General features: G+C 40.0%; 1 protein-coding gene across 5 annotated transcripts in view; it reads left to right on the plus strand.

The window, feature by feature from the left end:
* The window catches only part of CD44 (CD44 molecule (IN blood group)), a 57878-nt gene extending 48889 nt beyond the window's left edge, over positions 1–8989 (plus strand). For 3 of the 5 annotated variants that reach the window (XM_069017106.1, XM_069017107.1, XM_069017110.1), the window contains 4 exons: positions 9–194; positions 3194–3316; positions 4581–4659; positions 7329–8989. In XM_069017106.1, coding sequence (XP_068873207.1) covers positions 9–194; positions 3194–3316; positions 4581–4659; positions 7329–7545 — 605 coding nt within the window. In that variant the 3' untranslated portion in view covers positions 7546–8989. The remainder of the gene's footprint in view (positions 1–8; positions 195–3193; positions 3317–4580; positions 4660–7328) is intronic. The other 2 variants (XM_069017108.1, XM_069017111.1) reach the window with 1 other exon arrangement.
* Positions 8990–17458: the final 8469 nt, after the last annotated feature.

Raw genomic sequence — 17458 nt, forward strand, 5'->3', positions numbered from 1 at the left:
CATGACAGTCATAGAGTCCGTGGATGATGTTGACCAAGAGAAAGCAACCAAGGAGCCACTGGCACCTGGCACTGCACCTGGAAGGGAAGGTGAAGAAGCAAACACCACAGATGGTTCCCACATCCATGGGATACCTGGAGTTTTTTCAGACATTGAAGACCGTTTTATTCCCTTGCAGACTCCTCTTACTACCAGTAAGAACAATGAATTATAACCATTTTTATTGGTTATAATTTAATATGTTATTGTGGACAATGGCTATTGTCCAAAAATGGGTACTAAGCATAATTGCAAATAGTTGTCATATTATGATTTTCTTTTTGGGTTTTGTTATTGGTTTTAACCTCCTGGTAAGATGTCATGAAGGGTTATCTCTTTCTGGTAAAAGCTTTAGCTAAAAGGCCAAAAAGAGTGTTTTGCAAATAAGCTTTTCTTATATTCTGTTATCAGCACGTGGTAACACAACTATTGAGGTGAAGAAGTGTAAACTTCCTGCTCATGTCCATACATTTGTGATATCATTTTGTCTTTTTTTGCTGGGCACATATGACAGCCATGTAGCCCTTAACTATCTGTCACTTTTTCCCCATCTGTAACCCCTCTACTTTAGCTGAATACGTACAAAAGAAAGGTTATTCTCTGTGACACCATTTTTTCCCCAGGTGTATCTCCTGTTGGTGTCTTGCCAGTGATTAATTGTAGCTGTTACAGGGCTGTAACTGGCATTTCATTTGTGAACAGCTTTGTTTTTCAAAAGGTTGTTCTTCTGATGAAGTTAGTGCAGTTAACAGTGTTTGCTTATTATCCTACATAAAGCCTTTGGTATTTTTTTTATGTGCGGTCACATGCTAATAATACAGGAAATGAAGGGACTTTTCCTTATTCCCAAATGTAGTTTACATACAAATAAGCATCCTAACAGTAAGGGTTTTTTTTCCAAATTCAGCTAATCCAAACACTGTTTTCATGCACTTTCTTGGAAGTTAGTGGAACTACCCCATAGTAGAATTTGGCCAGTGCTCTGTGGACATTCTTTGTACATAAACAAGATTTTGTACCTATATTTTTACAGCATTATACAGAAAACACTTGAAAGCTAATTCCCTTAATAATTCATTCATATTAATTCATATATTGTGAGGTAGAACTTGGGCTAATTGTTTTTTCAAGAATTTTGTATAAACCAGTAAATTCAACTCTTAACAAAATTGCCTGGTTATAGTATTTTGACATAGGCATAGCACTATAAATGAAGAATATCTATTTGACAGAATTTTATTGGAAAGCTAAATCTGTTTTTAATAATGTCTTCCTACCAAAACTCATTTCTTGCATTTCACAGGCCCTATTCACTTAATTAATCTAAGCTGCCTTCTTAATTTTATGTGCAGACATTACACACTATGAAAAAATGTTTTCTACCTTTCTGTTTTGAGCACGTAAAACCTGTAAGAACTGGTTTCAGTCTTTTTCAGTGTGAATATCTGCATTGAATCTTTGCATTGTCAGTGTCCTGGCAAAAGGCTCAGAAGGCCATTTTCTCAAAACTCTTCCTTTTTTCATTTACCTTCTCTTGTGCTTTTTAAGAACACAGTATATGGGAATCACTAAGACACTGCCACTGTCGTCAAATAGTTTATTTATTGAAGGGTTCATTCATTTGTAATGTTGCCCCATATATGTGAAATGGAATGGAAAAGATTCATTAATGTATTGTTAAGGGCCTTCTCTGATCAAATGAATAGTTTGATGTACTGTACCATTTTGTTTCACTTGCTTTTTGTCTACAGCAATGTTTAAGCTGTGGTCAGACATCACACTAAGGGTCCAAGTCTCCATAGAATAACAAGTCAGGCCACTGAAGGAACACAAAAAATAACTGTCCATAAAGAGAAAAAAATCTAGTATGTTACCAAAATGAAATGTAGAGAGCTTTTGAAGATCCCTCCCTGCCACTTGAAAGCACCTCCCCAGAGCCAGAACAGCAGGGAATGTGGCTGAACCTTGCTTTTTCTTCTCAGTGCTCAGGGGAAGAGCAAATGTAGCAGGTTTCCAAGCACACAAATTTTAATAACTGTCTGAATGCCTTTCTAAGGGGTTTTGTGGAGGAGAAGCTCTGGCATTTTTCGAAGATGATATAAAGCACTTAAAAAAAAAATAATCTGCTGAGATGTAGTGTAGACAAGTTAGTAGGTCTCTCTTGGTCAGCTTTCTTTGGCTCTAGATTCAGACTCTTCATTGCTGAATTTGTGCTCTGTCCTTTGTTGTGAGATAGCACCAAACAACACTCCAGTCAGTAAGTTTCTTGTTAATAAAAAAAATAAAAACATCTGGAAAATTCATTAACTGCTTGCTGGCTATGCTTCACAGAGGGGATAAAACATACTTCTCAGTTATGCATCTGCCAGCTGTTACTAGGAAATGAGATCAGAAATGCTGGACAGAAATGAGTTGTAATGTGTGTTAAAGAAAAAGAACTTTACAGCTGATTAGAGTTAGTGTTTAATTTCTTAGAGTCTGGAAGAACTCAGAGAGGTGGAGATCTGTAATATATTTTTTAATAGCAATAATGAAGCAGTAGTCCCAAATGAAATTACTGTATCTATAGTCTGCTGATAATTTTAGACTCGGGATACCCTTATGGTAATAGTGTGGGCCACGAATGTGATTGCATAGAAGTTTAAGCAGCATGGCCATCGTAGAAAATACAAGAGACTGAATTAAGGTCTAATACCATCTTAGAACCAAATTACACAACTTATTAAAAAGGACAAGAGGATCCACGTCTAAGTTTGCAGAGAACTGCTAGGAAAAAAAAATATTTTGAGTTTTTAGAGTCCCACTCTCTAGGCTGTCAAAGTCACAACCATTCAGAGAACTATTGTTCTATTTTATGACAGCATTAGAGTTTTAGGTGTTCAGTTTTGTCCTGTGTCAAACAGAATTGAAACACACGAGGGAGACAAGAGGGGAAAGCCACGGGTTTTGCTTCTCAAAATACTAAAGCTAGCCATAGTTCAGATAAATATGCTTTCAGCCTATGTATAGTTTTCAGTATTAACACTCATTAGTTGCTTCAGCATGAACTTTCTAGAGTACAATTTTTAAATGATGAAAGTCACAGCCTTTGTACCTTGCTGTTAAATATTCATCAAGCATATTTGGCCTAATGCATGGGGTTTTTGTTCTTTAGGCTCTACCTCTAGTGTATATGGGAGCCAAGGACCACACAAGGGACCTTATGAATCCACTACTTCCGTTGAAGAGACTGCCACAACAAAAATAGCTTCACAGCCAAGGTCAGCCCCTGTACCAGGTAGGTTTTTGAAGTCAAATGTTTTAAAAATCTAAGTACAGAATTGTATTCCTATAAACTGAAGTAAGAGATGAAAATGAAGGTGAAATACAGTTGTTCAGGCGTTGTTCTGAATCAGATAATATTCAGCATTTCACTAGTAGTCTGAAAAATGGAGCATATCGTAACTCATATAATTTTTTGCCAATATTGAGGGAAGCCATGCATTTGGAGAATGGGATTAAGATTCAATTAACTTTTATGAATTGAAATGAAATCAGGCAAAACTCAGTAAAGTTATATGCATAGTATCATATCCATGAGAATGTTCAGTGAAAATAATAGGTGAGAGAAGCTCCCCAGAATAGAGCTTGCGGATTAAAACAGAAAAAAAAGAAGCCAACACCATGATACAGCTGCAAAAGAATGCAAATATATTCTGGGACTTATTAGTGGTACAGTCATTTTTAAAACAGAGAAAGTAATTATCCCATTCTACTTAGGCCTAGCAAGTCCAGAGCTGAAGCTTTGTGTTCAGTTCAAGGCATTGCATTGGTCACATGGGAAAAAATGGAGAAGAGCACACAGAAAATTTTGGGAAGGTGACCTTTGGAGCACCTTTTGAAAAACTCATGATTTTCAGGGAAAACTGAAGGGAGATATAAGAAGAGCATGCTATGAAAAGAATGCCTGTCAGTTTTTCCCCATGGAGTACTAATAATTAACTAATCAGAAGAAATAATTTGTTTCAAATGAAAGGCACAAGTCTAGTTAAACAAGGAAGAGTTGTTTCAAACGAACAAGATACAGGACATAGCTCCTGGGAGAGGACCCCCAGCTCTAATGGTAGTAGAGCTATAATGGTAGTAGAGAGTAGGCTGCTGAGAAGGTTGCGAAACCTTCTTTACTAAAAATGTGCTAAAAGTCATCCTGTTTCTGTGCCGGGGATTGTAGGTGTGTCGTGCTAAGCCTTTTCTTTTGCTGTTGGAGTAAATCAGTGATACAGCTCCTCTCCACCTATGCCCTCTGAAGTGCAGTGTTTACAGGTGACAGCAGGGATGGGGTATTTTAATCTGAGCTGGCCTGTGTGTAGCTGAATGAAGAACATGCGTTTGATTTGCACAGAAAGACTTTGTAAACCGACCAAACATTCATGGAAGCTAGGAAAAGAGTGTGACAGCTGAAAGAAAGTAGAAGAGATTGTGTTCTAGCAGTTCTGTGAAATGGCAAAACCACATGAGATACATTCACACGCTCTCTTCCCCTCCCTCATCTCTCCCTACAGAGTGGCTGATCATAGTTGTAGCTCTCGTGGTGCTTGCGTTGGTCCTTGCAGTGTGCATTGCTGTTAACAGTCGCAGGAGGTAAGGCCACACCTTTACATTTCCAAAGCACTCTGCCTTACTCGTTTCTTCCTTGAGAGGCTCCACAGCTTTGTCAAAGAGTGGAGTAGCAAAACACAGGGAAGAGCATCCTCTGCAAAGCTTGGAGTGGCTTGGGGTGTGGGGACACAGGTCACTGACACTGAACCGTGCCATAAATCAAGTCCCTCCTGATGGGAGAGAATTTGCCGAAAGTCCTTGCAAGGAGTTTCAAAGATAAACCAAGACTTTTCCTTGAGTTTCAATGCTTCCAGATAGTTGTTTATTAAGTCTTATCAGAGGAACAGAGCCACCAGCGTGGCCCAGGTACAGCATAGAGCACAGAAAACAGGAGTGAGGCCTCTCTATCAACATTTACACAGCCTTTTAAAGATATTTTAACCAATAGTTACTAAAAACGTACATTATTTTCATTTTCCTACCAATTATTCAGTAACATGGCTAGGAACTGCAGAATTCTCTATCCAGTCATTCCAAACTACTTTTACTGCAGAACATGGAGTAGTAGAAGAAGGAGAAGAAGGTTTGGGGAACAACAACAGTCCTCCATTTTGATATTTTTTACTCTTATCTATTTACTACAAAGAGAAGCCCAAAGCCTCTAAATTTTTCACCCTGTGACAATCTTACATAGTAGTCTATCACCTAATTCACACCACTGTATTTTCTAGTTCTTGTCTGAGGGTTGGTAATTTTTTCCAAGGTTTGAGGCTAAAGCAGTGTTGTTCAGAGGGGCAAGACCCCTTAAAAACAGGCAGAGAAATATTCTCGGCACTCTGGGTTCCTACAGGTCACCATGTCCTGTACAGGTCACACATCAGCCTTCACACTCACCTGGAACCACTCACATGAAGTCAGCAGCTATATGAACCATTTGGTCTTGTAAATGGAAGCTAGCTGTATCTAGATCACAGAAAAGCAATTATTCTCTATCTATTAGTTATTAATGGGAAAATCCTGTTCACAGAGAGTGAAAGTTGTGAGATGAACGTAGACAGTAACAACCCCAGGATGAGCCAGGAATAATCCTCCACCATCAACAGTGTTCTCTGTGTGCAGTGTGAAGTGTCTTAGACAACCCCAGCGATTCTGTGATAATCTGTTAATCTGTTCCTTCCAAACAAGAGGCTCTGTGGCAGCTGGCAGTCACAAGCATGTATGCTAACACTGCTCTCAGAGCTCTCAGTAGCGTTAGGTACTCCATTTTACAGATGAAGAAGCTGAGGAATGAAAAGTAATGCAGTGAGCTGTGCAAAGTTAGCCAGGAAATTTGAAGAAACCCTAGCCTAGGGTTTAGGCTATAATGTTCTTACCTCTTTCTGTTCTCTGGGGGCTGTTCTCCCAATTGTCTTCAACAGCTTTTTTCTACTTGAATGTTAAAATTGAGCTTTTTTTAACAGAGTAACTATTTGCTCCTTGAATTTTAACTCTTTTTTATTGGAATGACCATATAATATGTGGAGATTTTTGTTCAGGAAGCAGTGAGCACGTTTTTTCCTAGTGTCTTGGTTGCAGAGCACTCTGAGCTGCTCTTTTAGGAGGCTGTGGAGCTCCACAGCTCCTTGCTGGCGTCTTTAGGCATTTTATGGCTGCAGAGCAGGAAATCATTCCCAAGGGTGTATGTAACATTAGCACAGTGAGCTGAGCTACTTCAGATAAAATAACCCTCATCCATGAGTCAGTAGGCATGAAAAAATAGTATTTCAGAAGCATAATAGTATAATTGAACAGCCAAATTAGTCATTCAGGCAAAATATGCTTCATTTAAGAAGAAAGCCCTTAAAAGTCCAACTCCACAGACATGCTGTCCCTCTTAGGCATGCTGGGCTCTGCATATTCAGTTTACACAAGGCTGTTTGAGGACAAGTAGGATGTCCAGCACTGTGTAGCCAGGGAGCCATCTTAGCAGCAAATCTGACAGCTGTGTAAGTAGTACTTTTTTACTACGCTGAAAGATACCCAGCCCATGATAAACAGTGTGCATCAGCTTTGGGCTGGTGACTCTTTAAAGAGTGTGTGTGTGTGTGTGTTTTAATTCAGAGTTACATATAAAGTTTATTGGGCAGCCCTGCAGCGAGTGTAACTCTAAAAGCACAGTACCTTTTCCTGCCTGAACATGCCAAGGAGCTGTGTTGCAGACAGCAGCAAGAGTAGTTCTCCATATTTCCTTACTGCTGGTTGGCTTCTCGGCTTGACATGCTAATACAAAGGAAAAAACAGTTGCCTGGTTTAATAAGGTGAGAGCTCGATCCAGAATTTTTTGCACTTTCAAAGCTGTGATCCCAAGCCTGGATTTAGAAGGTGTCCTCATAGTGGGATATTTACAAAGTTCATAAATGTGAATATATTCAAATGACAGAAAAAAAATTCTAGCATTCAGTAATGAATGTTATTGCTATATGTAGTAACAGTAGATATAAATTGGGTAAGTGAGCTCCTGACAAATTTTTATTCATTTAATGGTGGAGGATGCTTTCAAAAATAAAATAGGCAATTTGGAGAGCTTTACAATTTACAATTTGTATGGTGTAACTCTGTGCTGGCAGACACAAGTTTAATTTCCAATCACCTTTTCCTAAATACTAACCTTCAATTTTTAAATTATTTTTGTTAGCCTCCACTTACACTATTTTATTTTTATTTCTTTCTAGATGTGGGCAGAAGAAAAAGCTAGTGATTAACAATGGCAAAGGGGCAGTGGAAGACAGGAAGACAAGTGAATTAAATGGAGATGTCAGCAAATCACAAGAAATGGTGCACTTGGTTCATAAAGAGCAGTCAAATGACCGAACACAAGCATGTGACAAATTCCTGACTGTTAATGAAACACAAAACCATCACGAGTTTGACATGAAGACTGGAGTGTAATGGTACCGTGCTGCCAAGCAGATCAGGGCTGGGGAAACCAAAATCACGTGGAACTTGAACAGGAATTCACAGATGCACTGTGCTACTGATGTCTTTTGAACATAAACATAAGTTCTATTTCTTCTTAATCACTTTGCAAAAAAATTGACATGTGCTTTCTGAAATAACACCCCCAAGAGCTGCATAATGCTTTCAGTTCCCAGTCCCTACACAGAGGACTCTCACTGTGTCCTGGATGTTAGGAGGCATAATACAAGTGTACATCATTATTCCCCAGATGGAAGATCTTCACTGTGGGGGGCTAAAGAAGTATCCAGTCACTCCATCTTACAGATACTTAAGGTATTAAACATGCCATGGTACAGAAGTAAGTGAGGAAAAATGTCAAGAGTAAATAAATCAAGTTTAAACCCAAAAGGCATCTTCTACAATGTCTGCGACATCAGAATCCCTCAGAAATGCCTTCCAGCCAGGAAGAGCAGTGGGTACATTCAGAATCTGCCAGTATAAACAAAAAGTGACATTTTATAATTATGTATGGCTTGGTCTGCAACAGGGGAAACCCAGAAGGACAAAATTTATTTATCTCGATTTTTAAATATCTATGGGCATACAGGAAGTCTTCTTGGGAGGGGTAATAAAGGCATGAAAACATGAGCTGATGCATAATAAACTTCTATACTTTATTATCTTAGCAACCTGTACAATTATGCTTGAGTTTTTGAGATGTTCATTGCTCTCCTCCCCCCCTCATTCTTTGGTCCAAGTTTGTGCATGTTTTTAATGAGTCTGTTAGTTAAGATGACAAATGAAACAAAATGACCCCAGCTCTATCACATATGCACAAATCAAGCAATTGAAATCACTAGGGAAGCTGACAGTATTTTGTTCCTGAAAGCAGGTCTCTATATTCTGCTCCATTTTACTTAGGAGATGCTGAGCCTATTAATTTTTTTTCCCCTATAACTATGATATTATACCAGATTGCTGGTATTTTAAAAGTTGATTTTCTGTGATCTCACTCATTTCCTCTATTTCATCTACATTTTTTTCCATCTGCTTTTTAAAAACACCAAAAGAAACACTGCTTGCTTATTGGTACCAGAAGTTTAAGTCTTTTCTACGGAAAAGATCAAAACAAACAAAAGGAAACTCTCCCAGCCATGTAACATAGTAGAGTAGCTGATCTGCATTGTTACATGCTTTTGTTATGTCCTTTTGTGTCTGTTGTGTAAAGTATTTGTATTAAGCTATGATGCTGTGCATTATATGGATATGAATTGTCAGGAAGAGAACTATTTACCACCAGTGGTCTGTGCTGTTTTTAAGAAAGCTTATTGGAATGGAGGGAGAATGATGACTTCTAATTGGAGTGCCCCCAGGAAATGCAAGTAAAAACATTGGTCTGTGTCAGCTGTGGGATGGGGATGGTCTGTAGCAGGGCTGTTCAAAGGTTCTGTTCACTGACCATAGCCCCTGTTCTGCTGAAGTATGTTACTTTATGCTCTCCATCTGAACCAGTTTGGAGGATGAATATTCAGCTGGCTAAATATTGACTTTAGCTAGCACTGATCTTTACTGGAACATAAAGCACAAGACTGTTGATTATATTTCTGAGTCACAGCCCTCCAGCAGCTTCCCATGTGCTTTATGGGAATGCTCAAGTGCCCTGGTATCTGCTGGCAGATCTCCTTAGGGCAATTTACACCTGGGCAAAAAGTCCCAAGACAAGGTGATGTTTTAAAATACACATAGGATGTTTTCTGACTATATGTAGGTCAGATATTTCATCTGTGAACAGTGCATTGATTTTTTTTTTAATGTTTTTAAGCAAGCTTTTCTATTTGTCATTAGAAATCAAAATGATCTGTTGAAGGCTGTGTTTAAACTGGTGTTAGGTACTCATTCCACTAAGCATGGAGATCCAGAGTACTCCTGTCTTTAAATCCTAGCTGAATATAGGTCTCAGTGAAAAGGACGTATTTCAGTGTCTTGGAGGCTAAATTTCTTTTTTTGAAAAACCAAAAAATCTGTGGCATGTTATTTATCTCCCTATTCAGATGTTGAATGAAGAAATCCACAAACTCCTTCCTAATTTATCTTACATTCAGTAGCTATAGAAGCACAGACAACACTGGTTGGGTTCTTTATATATTTTTAAATGGGATATGCTCAAGAGGCAATGCCATTATTTTATATATGCTGATTCTTTTTAGATTATGTCCTGTGACTTATGTGTAATTGTTTCATTATAGTTTCAAAACTAGATGGCCATTTCATATGTGTAATATAGTACATGTTTTTATTAATCTTGCTTTTATTATGAGGGGTCGTTTGTTGTGTGTATGTATTTTTATATAGAGCACTTGATATATTTGCATATTTATTTAACAGATTAATTAGAATGAAAGAAAATATCATCTCTAAATTGTAACTAGAAATAGTATTGCTAAAAACACATAGGACTTTAAAATAAGCTTTCAAAATAAACCTGATTCCATACTGAGGATAAAGTGTAAGTCCAGCTATTGGTGGCAGAGAAGTATTCAGCAGGATTGTCGTGTTGAGTACTGTGGCCATTTTTTCTGCTTGCAAATGCCAAGCCAGGCTGAGGTGAATGCTGTGTGACCTTGTCTGCTCTGCTGGCCTCCCATAGGCTCTGGGAGTCAGTGACAAACTCAGCTTTCCACCAGAAGTGGACAACAGCTACAACAACTTGGTTCAATTTAAGGTCAACGCAGTAAGGTCTTGATGACCATTCCTGGCTCGCTGAACCACCAGCATTTGGAGAGTGTAGTACCCATCAAGGTCCTGCCCTTCCTTCAGGGTGCTGATAGTCTATCCTTGGTGCCTAGGAAGAATGAGGATTTCTCCTAAAAATGCTAAGGAGGTCAGGCCCTGCAATCAGCTTGTGTTATTCCTTTGTCTTGAAAAGTTCCAAATAAATGTGATCCAGACCAGTGGATATACTGTCTAAAGCAGGAAGAATATTTAAGAGAGAGACTGTATGTTTTATGGGAATACAATACTTTCATGAAGAAATGCAGGCTGGTTGTTTCATCTGTATTTTCTTGAAGATCTGAAAAGGAATGTTTGATTAAAGCAGAAAAAGGATGTGCAGCTCTCATGTCTACCTTTGCGGATGTTAAATGCTTTCCACAACACCAGTTCCAAAATTGTACTTTTGCAGGTTTTCACACAATAGGGATGTTTTTTGTGTGTCCCATGTCAACAACAACAGCCTCTGTGCTAATTAGTTTGAAGCATGTTGCCTGGAATATTTTTAGGAGACAATTACCAAGTGTCTCTTTAGCACATACCATTCTGGTTAGGGCTGGTCCTAATTATTCTTTCTGTAGATGAAGGAAATAAATCCTCTGACAAGTGTGTTCTGCCTCAGCATACACAGACACCAGGATATTTTGTAAGTCAGCAGTTAATGGGTTTATTTTAAGCTATATTATTACTTCTTAGTCTTTATTAAACAATTCAAGCGTCTGACTCCTCTGAGTCTCTGCAAGAGCTCTGATTAGTCAAACACCAGCCCTTTTGGTAACCACAGGTTCTGACTAGCTCTTCTCTGTGGAGCAGAAGGGGACAAAAGGTGACAGGAAAAGAGCTGCTCCTTGGGGTGCAGTTCCAGCTGTGTGGGAGTGGGTGACACAATTCCTGCTCCTTAAGGATGGAAAGAATTGTGCAAAGGTGCTTTGGGGGTGGAGCTCTGGGGGATCAGGGATGGAGGGAGAACACAATTTCTGGGAAAGGATGTAAAGGGAGAGTGAAATTTCTGTACTATTAATGGGAAAGTACCTTCAACACCCCCAGGACTCTGGCACTCGAATGTTTCACAACTCTGAGAAGGAAAAAGAGAGCCTTTTCCTGTGAACCTCCCCCGCCTCCAAGTCATCCTCTACATCCACCACCTCATTTGCAAACTGATTTTGAATTTTCCCCTGGTAGCTCATTTCTCATTATTGCTATGCCTTGCTGCATGTGGCATCCGCCAACACCATGCTGCAGGTAAGCAGCTGTGGCAACGAGGAGTGAGAAGCAAATTTAGCCAAAATGAGTAACAGTGTCTGTTGTACAGCACAGAGATTGCACTTTTTGTCTTCTCTTTCTCACCCATTTGGAGTAAGGTTAGTAAAGGTAAGATTTTGAAAACATTTCTGAGAGGGACCAATTTGATTTTTATTTGTGCCTCAACATATGTTATACATGAGGTGAAAAATTACTACAGGGGCTGTAGTACAGGGGCTGTACGTGTGCTGGAAGCCCTGATATGTGCAGGTGTTAAGGATGCCCGGGAAAAAATGCCCAGGAAATCAGGCTGTGGGAGGAGCCTTAGCACATAAAAGCAGTTACTCCATCTCTCTTTCCCCCTCTCTGCTCTCTTTTCCATCCCACTCCGGTCGGAGCCACATCCTCTCTTTATCAATAGACACTTCTCAGGTATAATATTCGCTGGTTTTGTGCATTATTTTCATCTGAGAAATCCATCGAAATGAATCCACCCCGACTCCTCTTACAGAGGGACGGGACGACTTCGCTTCTTGCTTGTCTTCCTGTTTTGAAAGTGCAGGACTGATCCAGATCTTCACATCGGTCAAATGAGCTGCTGCATAGGGGTTTTTTGAAAGTTAAAAAGTGTAGAAGCGAATCCACCATCAAAGCAGCTCTTCTGACCTCAAGACAGTTGATGATTGTTAAAGTGCAAGTGAAGCAGAGGCAGTGAAAGCTTTACATATGCTTTAAACCCAGCCTGCTTTCAATTTTGTCTGGATGGTTCCAGCAAACAATAGAAAGGTTTTGTCTGAGTGACACCTTCAAGGAGCCTCAGACTTTTATTAAAACTTCTTACTCTACAGGCAAACGGGTTTTGGATGAGCAAGTTTTGGGATGAAACCTATCTTTATACATTCTCTGCCACAAAAAGCTGTGCATTGAACACTGATGTGAATGTCTTCAGTTTTTCTTTTAAAAAAAAATTAAAATTATGAAATTTTGGATCAAAACAAGTCCACAAAGACTGTCAAAAAAGAAGATGACTTTTTTCTCAGAAACAGACATAGTTTCAGCTAGTTTTAATACTCCAGATAGCTGTATAAAATTACTTATTTTTTGGGAGGGGGGGATTCTCCATGTCTAATACGTAGCATAGCTTTCCCTTTGTACTAAAATGAAATTCTTACAAGTAATTTATTTCCCACTGGGGGGAAAAAAAGTATGTGCAAATTTACAACAAAATAGGATTGTTCAAATCTAAGGTGTCACAAATTTAAGTGCACTAATCAGCAAAATCTGCAGCATTTTTTAGAAAAGTAAGGAAAAGTCTCAAACACCCACTTAACCTAGAATTTAGGTCAACAGCAGCTTTCTGCGGTGCTGAAGCTGAGGCCCAGCTGAGATTAGGGGTACACAGGCTGGCAGTGGTAAATCAGCATATGGCTCATAGTCAGGGGAGGCTCTGTACATCCAGAAACTTTTAGGTCTGCTGAGTTTGTCCTGAAGTCCTTATAACTCCCAGAGCAACCCAGGGCAGAGGAGGATGCAATAAGGCATCTTCCACTTCCCTGGAGGCTCTAAGTTTTGTACCTGGCATCTGAAAGCCTTGCCTTGGGCACTTAGGATGGAGTCAGTTTTAACATCATATTGCCAGTCCCATGTGGAAGTGTATAAATTTGGTACCAAATGGCTTTGGTACAGGTGAGTTTTAGCTTTAATTGTAAATTTACTTGTAGTCATTGGTGTACATAATCTAGCTTCTGTCATGACAGAAGGCTTTTTTTTTCCCTGGGTTAATCTAAAAAAAACCCCCTTATATCACTTTCAGTGACCACATTTTGCTTTGCATGAATTGAGACCCCATGCTTCCATTTTCTGTGTAACAAACAGTAATAAACTGTTCTGCCCCGTGATGGGAGTTAAAGCCTGAGTTTATATTCACCACTTTTTATCAACCTATTTATTTTAAAAGCAAGCATCCTGTTCAGGGCTGCTGCTGCACCTTACTGGAGCCAGCTCAGGGAGAGAGTTTTCTGCACCTTATCTAAGGTGAGTCCATCACAGCTGAGCCCCATCCACAAGACACAGTGATCTCAGCTGACAACACACCAAGGGAGAGAAGAGTATTCCTGCACATACTGTGGACTACAGCCATCACTGATACAAAACTCAGCAAAAATGTTGGGCTCTTTTTATTTTTCAGATTCACAAATTATCCTGTGTTTTGGCTTTGTTCAAGCATTACCTGTCTATCTGTATCCTAGTGTGCAAGTACATGGGGTTTGTCTTCCTGTAAAACTGTTTCACAATCATCCACTCAATTCAGCATGTTTTGTTTTGCAGCACTGGGTCTTCAGATTCACCAGCTTTATGGTTCTTGGGCAATTCCCTGCAGTTCTGTGTGGTTCATTTTCTAGTTAATATTTCTTCCATTAATCAAGTGAAAGTCTGAAATAAACTCAAGGTAGGGATGCTTGTTTGTTGAGCCAGTGACTTAAAAATTAACAAACTTACCCTTTGTTCACAAAGGTTGATTTCCCCCCCGCCAATGAAGAGGACAGGTATAAAGCCTGCCTATTGTTTACAGGCCGGTCAAAAATGAGAGAAGCCAGGTTCAGAAACAAAGCTGATATGATCCAGTCAATTTAGATAACACCTGGATGAAACAATTGAATGATTTTTGAGTGCATTTCCTAGCTTGGTCCCTCTTCTTGTCCCTTCACTGCACTGGGAGTCAGCTGCCTTTTCTCGCTTGCACATCTCCACGGCAGCATGTCTCAAGTAGTGTCCAGGGATCACAGAAGAGTGATCCATGGAGCATCTTCAGGCACCCCAGTAAGAGAACAGCCAAATGGAGATAGATCAGTCTTACAAATGACTACAGGAAAAGCAAACATTTTTAGTTCAGTCACGAGTGAGAATGCAGAGCACAGCACTGTGTAAAACAGACCCTATGTTGCTTTTCTACATACTCATCCCTGTAGGACAGAAGCCCCACCAAGAGTGTGAGGCCTTGCTTCTCCAGACCTTGTCCCTGTAGTTTTGGTGGGAAGCAGTCAGTTTTGTCATTTATCTGTCTACACAGACACATCTTGTTTATGGCCACATGGTTCTGCCTGCCAGAACCACCATGACCACAAGACCTTATCTTGCATGCAATATTTTCCTTCCTGCCCTCACTGTGTGCTGTACAAGTGAGACAGCAGCAGACACCTGCCCAGCCTGGGAAGCTGCCTCAGCTCTGGATGCCTGCACAGGGCTCTGCACAGCTTTGGAAGCAAAATGGCACCAAGCCTTGCTAGGGTATCTGAACATTCTTGCAGTGCAAGTGCTTGCTGCAAGTAACTCCTTCCTGCCCAACTGAGTGTAATTTTTAATGCTGTTTTCCTCCTAAAGCACTGTACATTGGGGCCACCTGTTTCTTTCACAACCTTGTCCTGTTTATATGTACTAATACAAAGGAGAAGATTATTTCAGATCTAACAACCCTGAAGTATTATCTCAGTTTTTCTTTCATGCCTGAGAGGAGATACAGAAATATCTCTTAATATGGGTCCATGATTTATGACTCACCAGCTTTTATAGCCTCTTTAGCAGATTCTTTCCTGTAGAGAGGGACGCATTCCAGACACAAACACACTCCTGAAATTATCTTTTTCTCTAAGGCTACAGACATGGAGAAAAGGGGTACAAGTGGCTTTCAAGGGCTTAGAGAATCAACCTTTGGGGTGTGTATTTTCAGAAGGGTCAGCTTCATATAATCGCAATTCTGGTTCCTGCATGGGTTGGTTATTTTAGGTGATTTTGCAGAAACATGGCTTTGAAAAAGCAACAAACATAGGTCAGTGTCAAGTCTTTAATTTTAAACTTTTATCATGCTGTGTAACAGAAGAACAGACACCTTTTACGGAAGGAATTCAAACGTACACAGTGCACATGAAGTATGCGAGTGACGGGCATCCTGGCCAAACCCCAGCCAGGAATTTTATGATTAGCAGAATGCATTTATTAATGACACTTGTTGATGAGACCAGATCAGGACATTTTTTGCCCTGGTATCAAAATGGCAGCAGATAGCTGGGGCCTCACATTTACTTTTTGCCCAAAGATCCTCCTAGCACCACATCAGGACTTAGTTCGTTACTGACTCAGAGGGCAGACTGCCAGCTGAGGCACTGCCAAAGCCACTTCCTGCCATGCCTGGATTTCTTTGGAAATCTATCAAGTGGATGATTAAGAAGAAATAAGGCCAGGGTTGTGCACACTGTGAGTCCTTACAGCCGAGGTTTCGGTTGTGCCTTTATCACACACCGGTAGCTCTGCTATTTCCGTAGCGCCTGCTATTCCGAGCATGCAGAAACGTTGGAGCTTTCTCTCCATACTTGGCAGCTGCCACTCCCCTGGGCCATGGTTCACTCCATGAGATCTCTTAATTTATGTGTTAAATACTGTTTATTTCTTTACAAAGAACTCCAGAAGTTCTGCTACAGGCTTTGTTTATTATTTTTTTTAGAAAGGCTATGAATAAAAGATTTATTTTTTAGCAGCCAGGGGAGGGAAGTAGGTTTCTAAAGCAACTGCAACCATTGATCTGTATCCTCCTACTCTTCTAACATCTCTTTTCACTTCTCTAGGCTTCATTGCCAAGAACTGGAGTTAGTGAATCCTGGCCTTTGTGGGAAATGAGCTCATTTGCAGCCGGCATCCTGGAATATTTGGAGGATAAAGTGAGGGGTGAGATTTCTGACTCTTTGGCAAAGTCAGGTCCATCTTCCACCCTGCATGTAGTTTTCAGAACAGGCAGCCTCTCACATCAGACTGCTTTATCTAAACTCCTACACAAAGCATTCCCATATTGAGCCCAGGCTGAAATTAAAACTCAGAGTTGTAAGCCATGAAAATTATGAATCAACATTTATTGATGATATGTACATAAGAGGTACAACACTTAGTGAAATATTATATTCATGACTATTTCCAGCATAGAAAGAATGTCTAGTTTGTTTTATACATTAAAGTTACAGAAATCAGTTCACTCTGTAAGAAAGCATTAAAAGCAAATGACTAACAACCCTTGTAAAGAGGAAGGATCTGAACTACAAAAATAGAATCAGTCTACAAGGCATTCCAACTACAATATACAAGAACAGAGCCCAGAGTTGGGAGAAATTTTATCATCTGCATTTATTAATTTCTAAACAAACTGTGCTATAGATACTGTACAGTATGTCATTTCAAAATCTGCAGAACTTTCTGAGTGTGAAGACCAACCTTATCCCTCTTCCTTTTTATCCTTTTTACAACAGAACATCGCAAAGCATTCAGCTCATGCCTGGTCACCTTAAAGAAGGGGCAAGGGATGACGAGCAGGCAGCACACAATACTCCAGTGTGCAATTCATCCTGAAGCATCATATGGGACTCTTCAAGCAGGATAGTTTCTGTGCATTGGGGCCTGATTTTTATTTCTTTCTGCCTAGAGGAGATGATTATATTTATAAGATCCAGGTCCAGAGTATCTAGGAATGAGTCTGCTTCTTCTTGCTGCAAGGTTTTATTTTCTCACAGATCTGAACTGTAGCTCTGATTTCAGAAGATTTTTGCCACTATGTAGTTCACATGTGTTTTTCATGATCAGACATACTTTTGTAAGTAACAGGCCTGTACAGCAACCACAGTAGCTTTAGAAGCATTGCTTGGCATTTCTTTTCCAATAAATGATCGTATCCCTTTTTAACAATGAAATAAACACTGCCCCTTTGCCCATCTTTCTCCGAGACTGTTCCTGCTAAGGGGATGAAGCAGAGGTTCCTACTCGGACTCCTCAGGCACTCTGGAGAGATCTGGCAGCCCCTTGCTGCCTGCAGGCTTGCCCAGTCACAGCCACAGGACTGCACTGCTTTCCTGGC

This window comes from Aphelocoma coerulescens, chromosome 5 (genome assembly GCF_041296385.1).
Source record: "Aphelocoma coerulescens isolate FSJ_1873_10779 chromosome 5, UR_Acoe_1.0, whole genome shotgun sequence".
Taxonomy (NCBI): domain Eukaryota; kingdom Metazoa; phylum Chordata; class Aves; order Passeriformes; family Corvidae; genus Aphelocoma; species Aphelocoma coerulescens.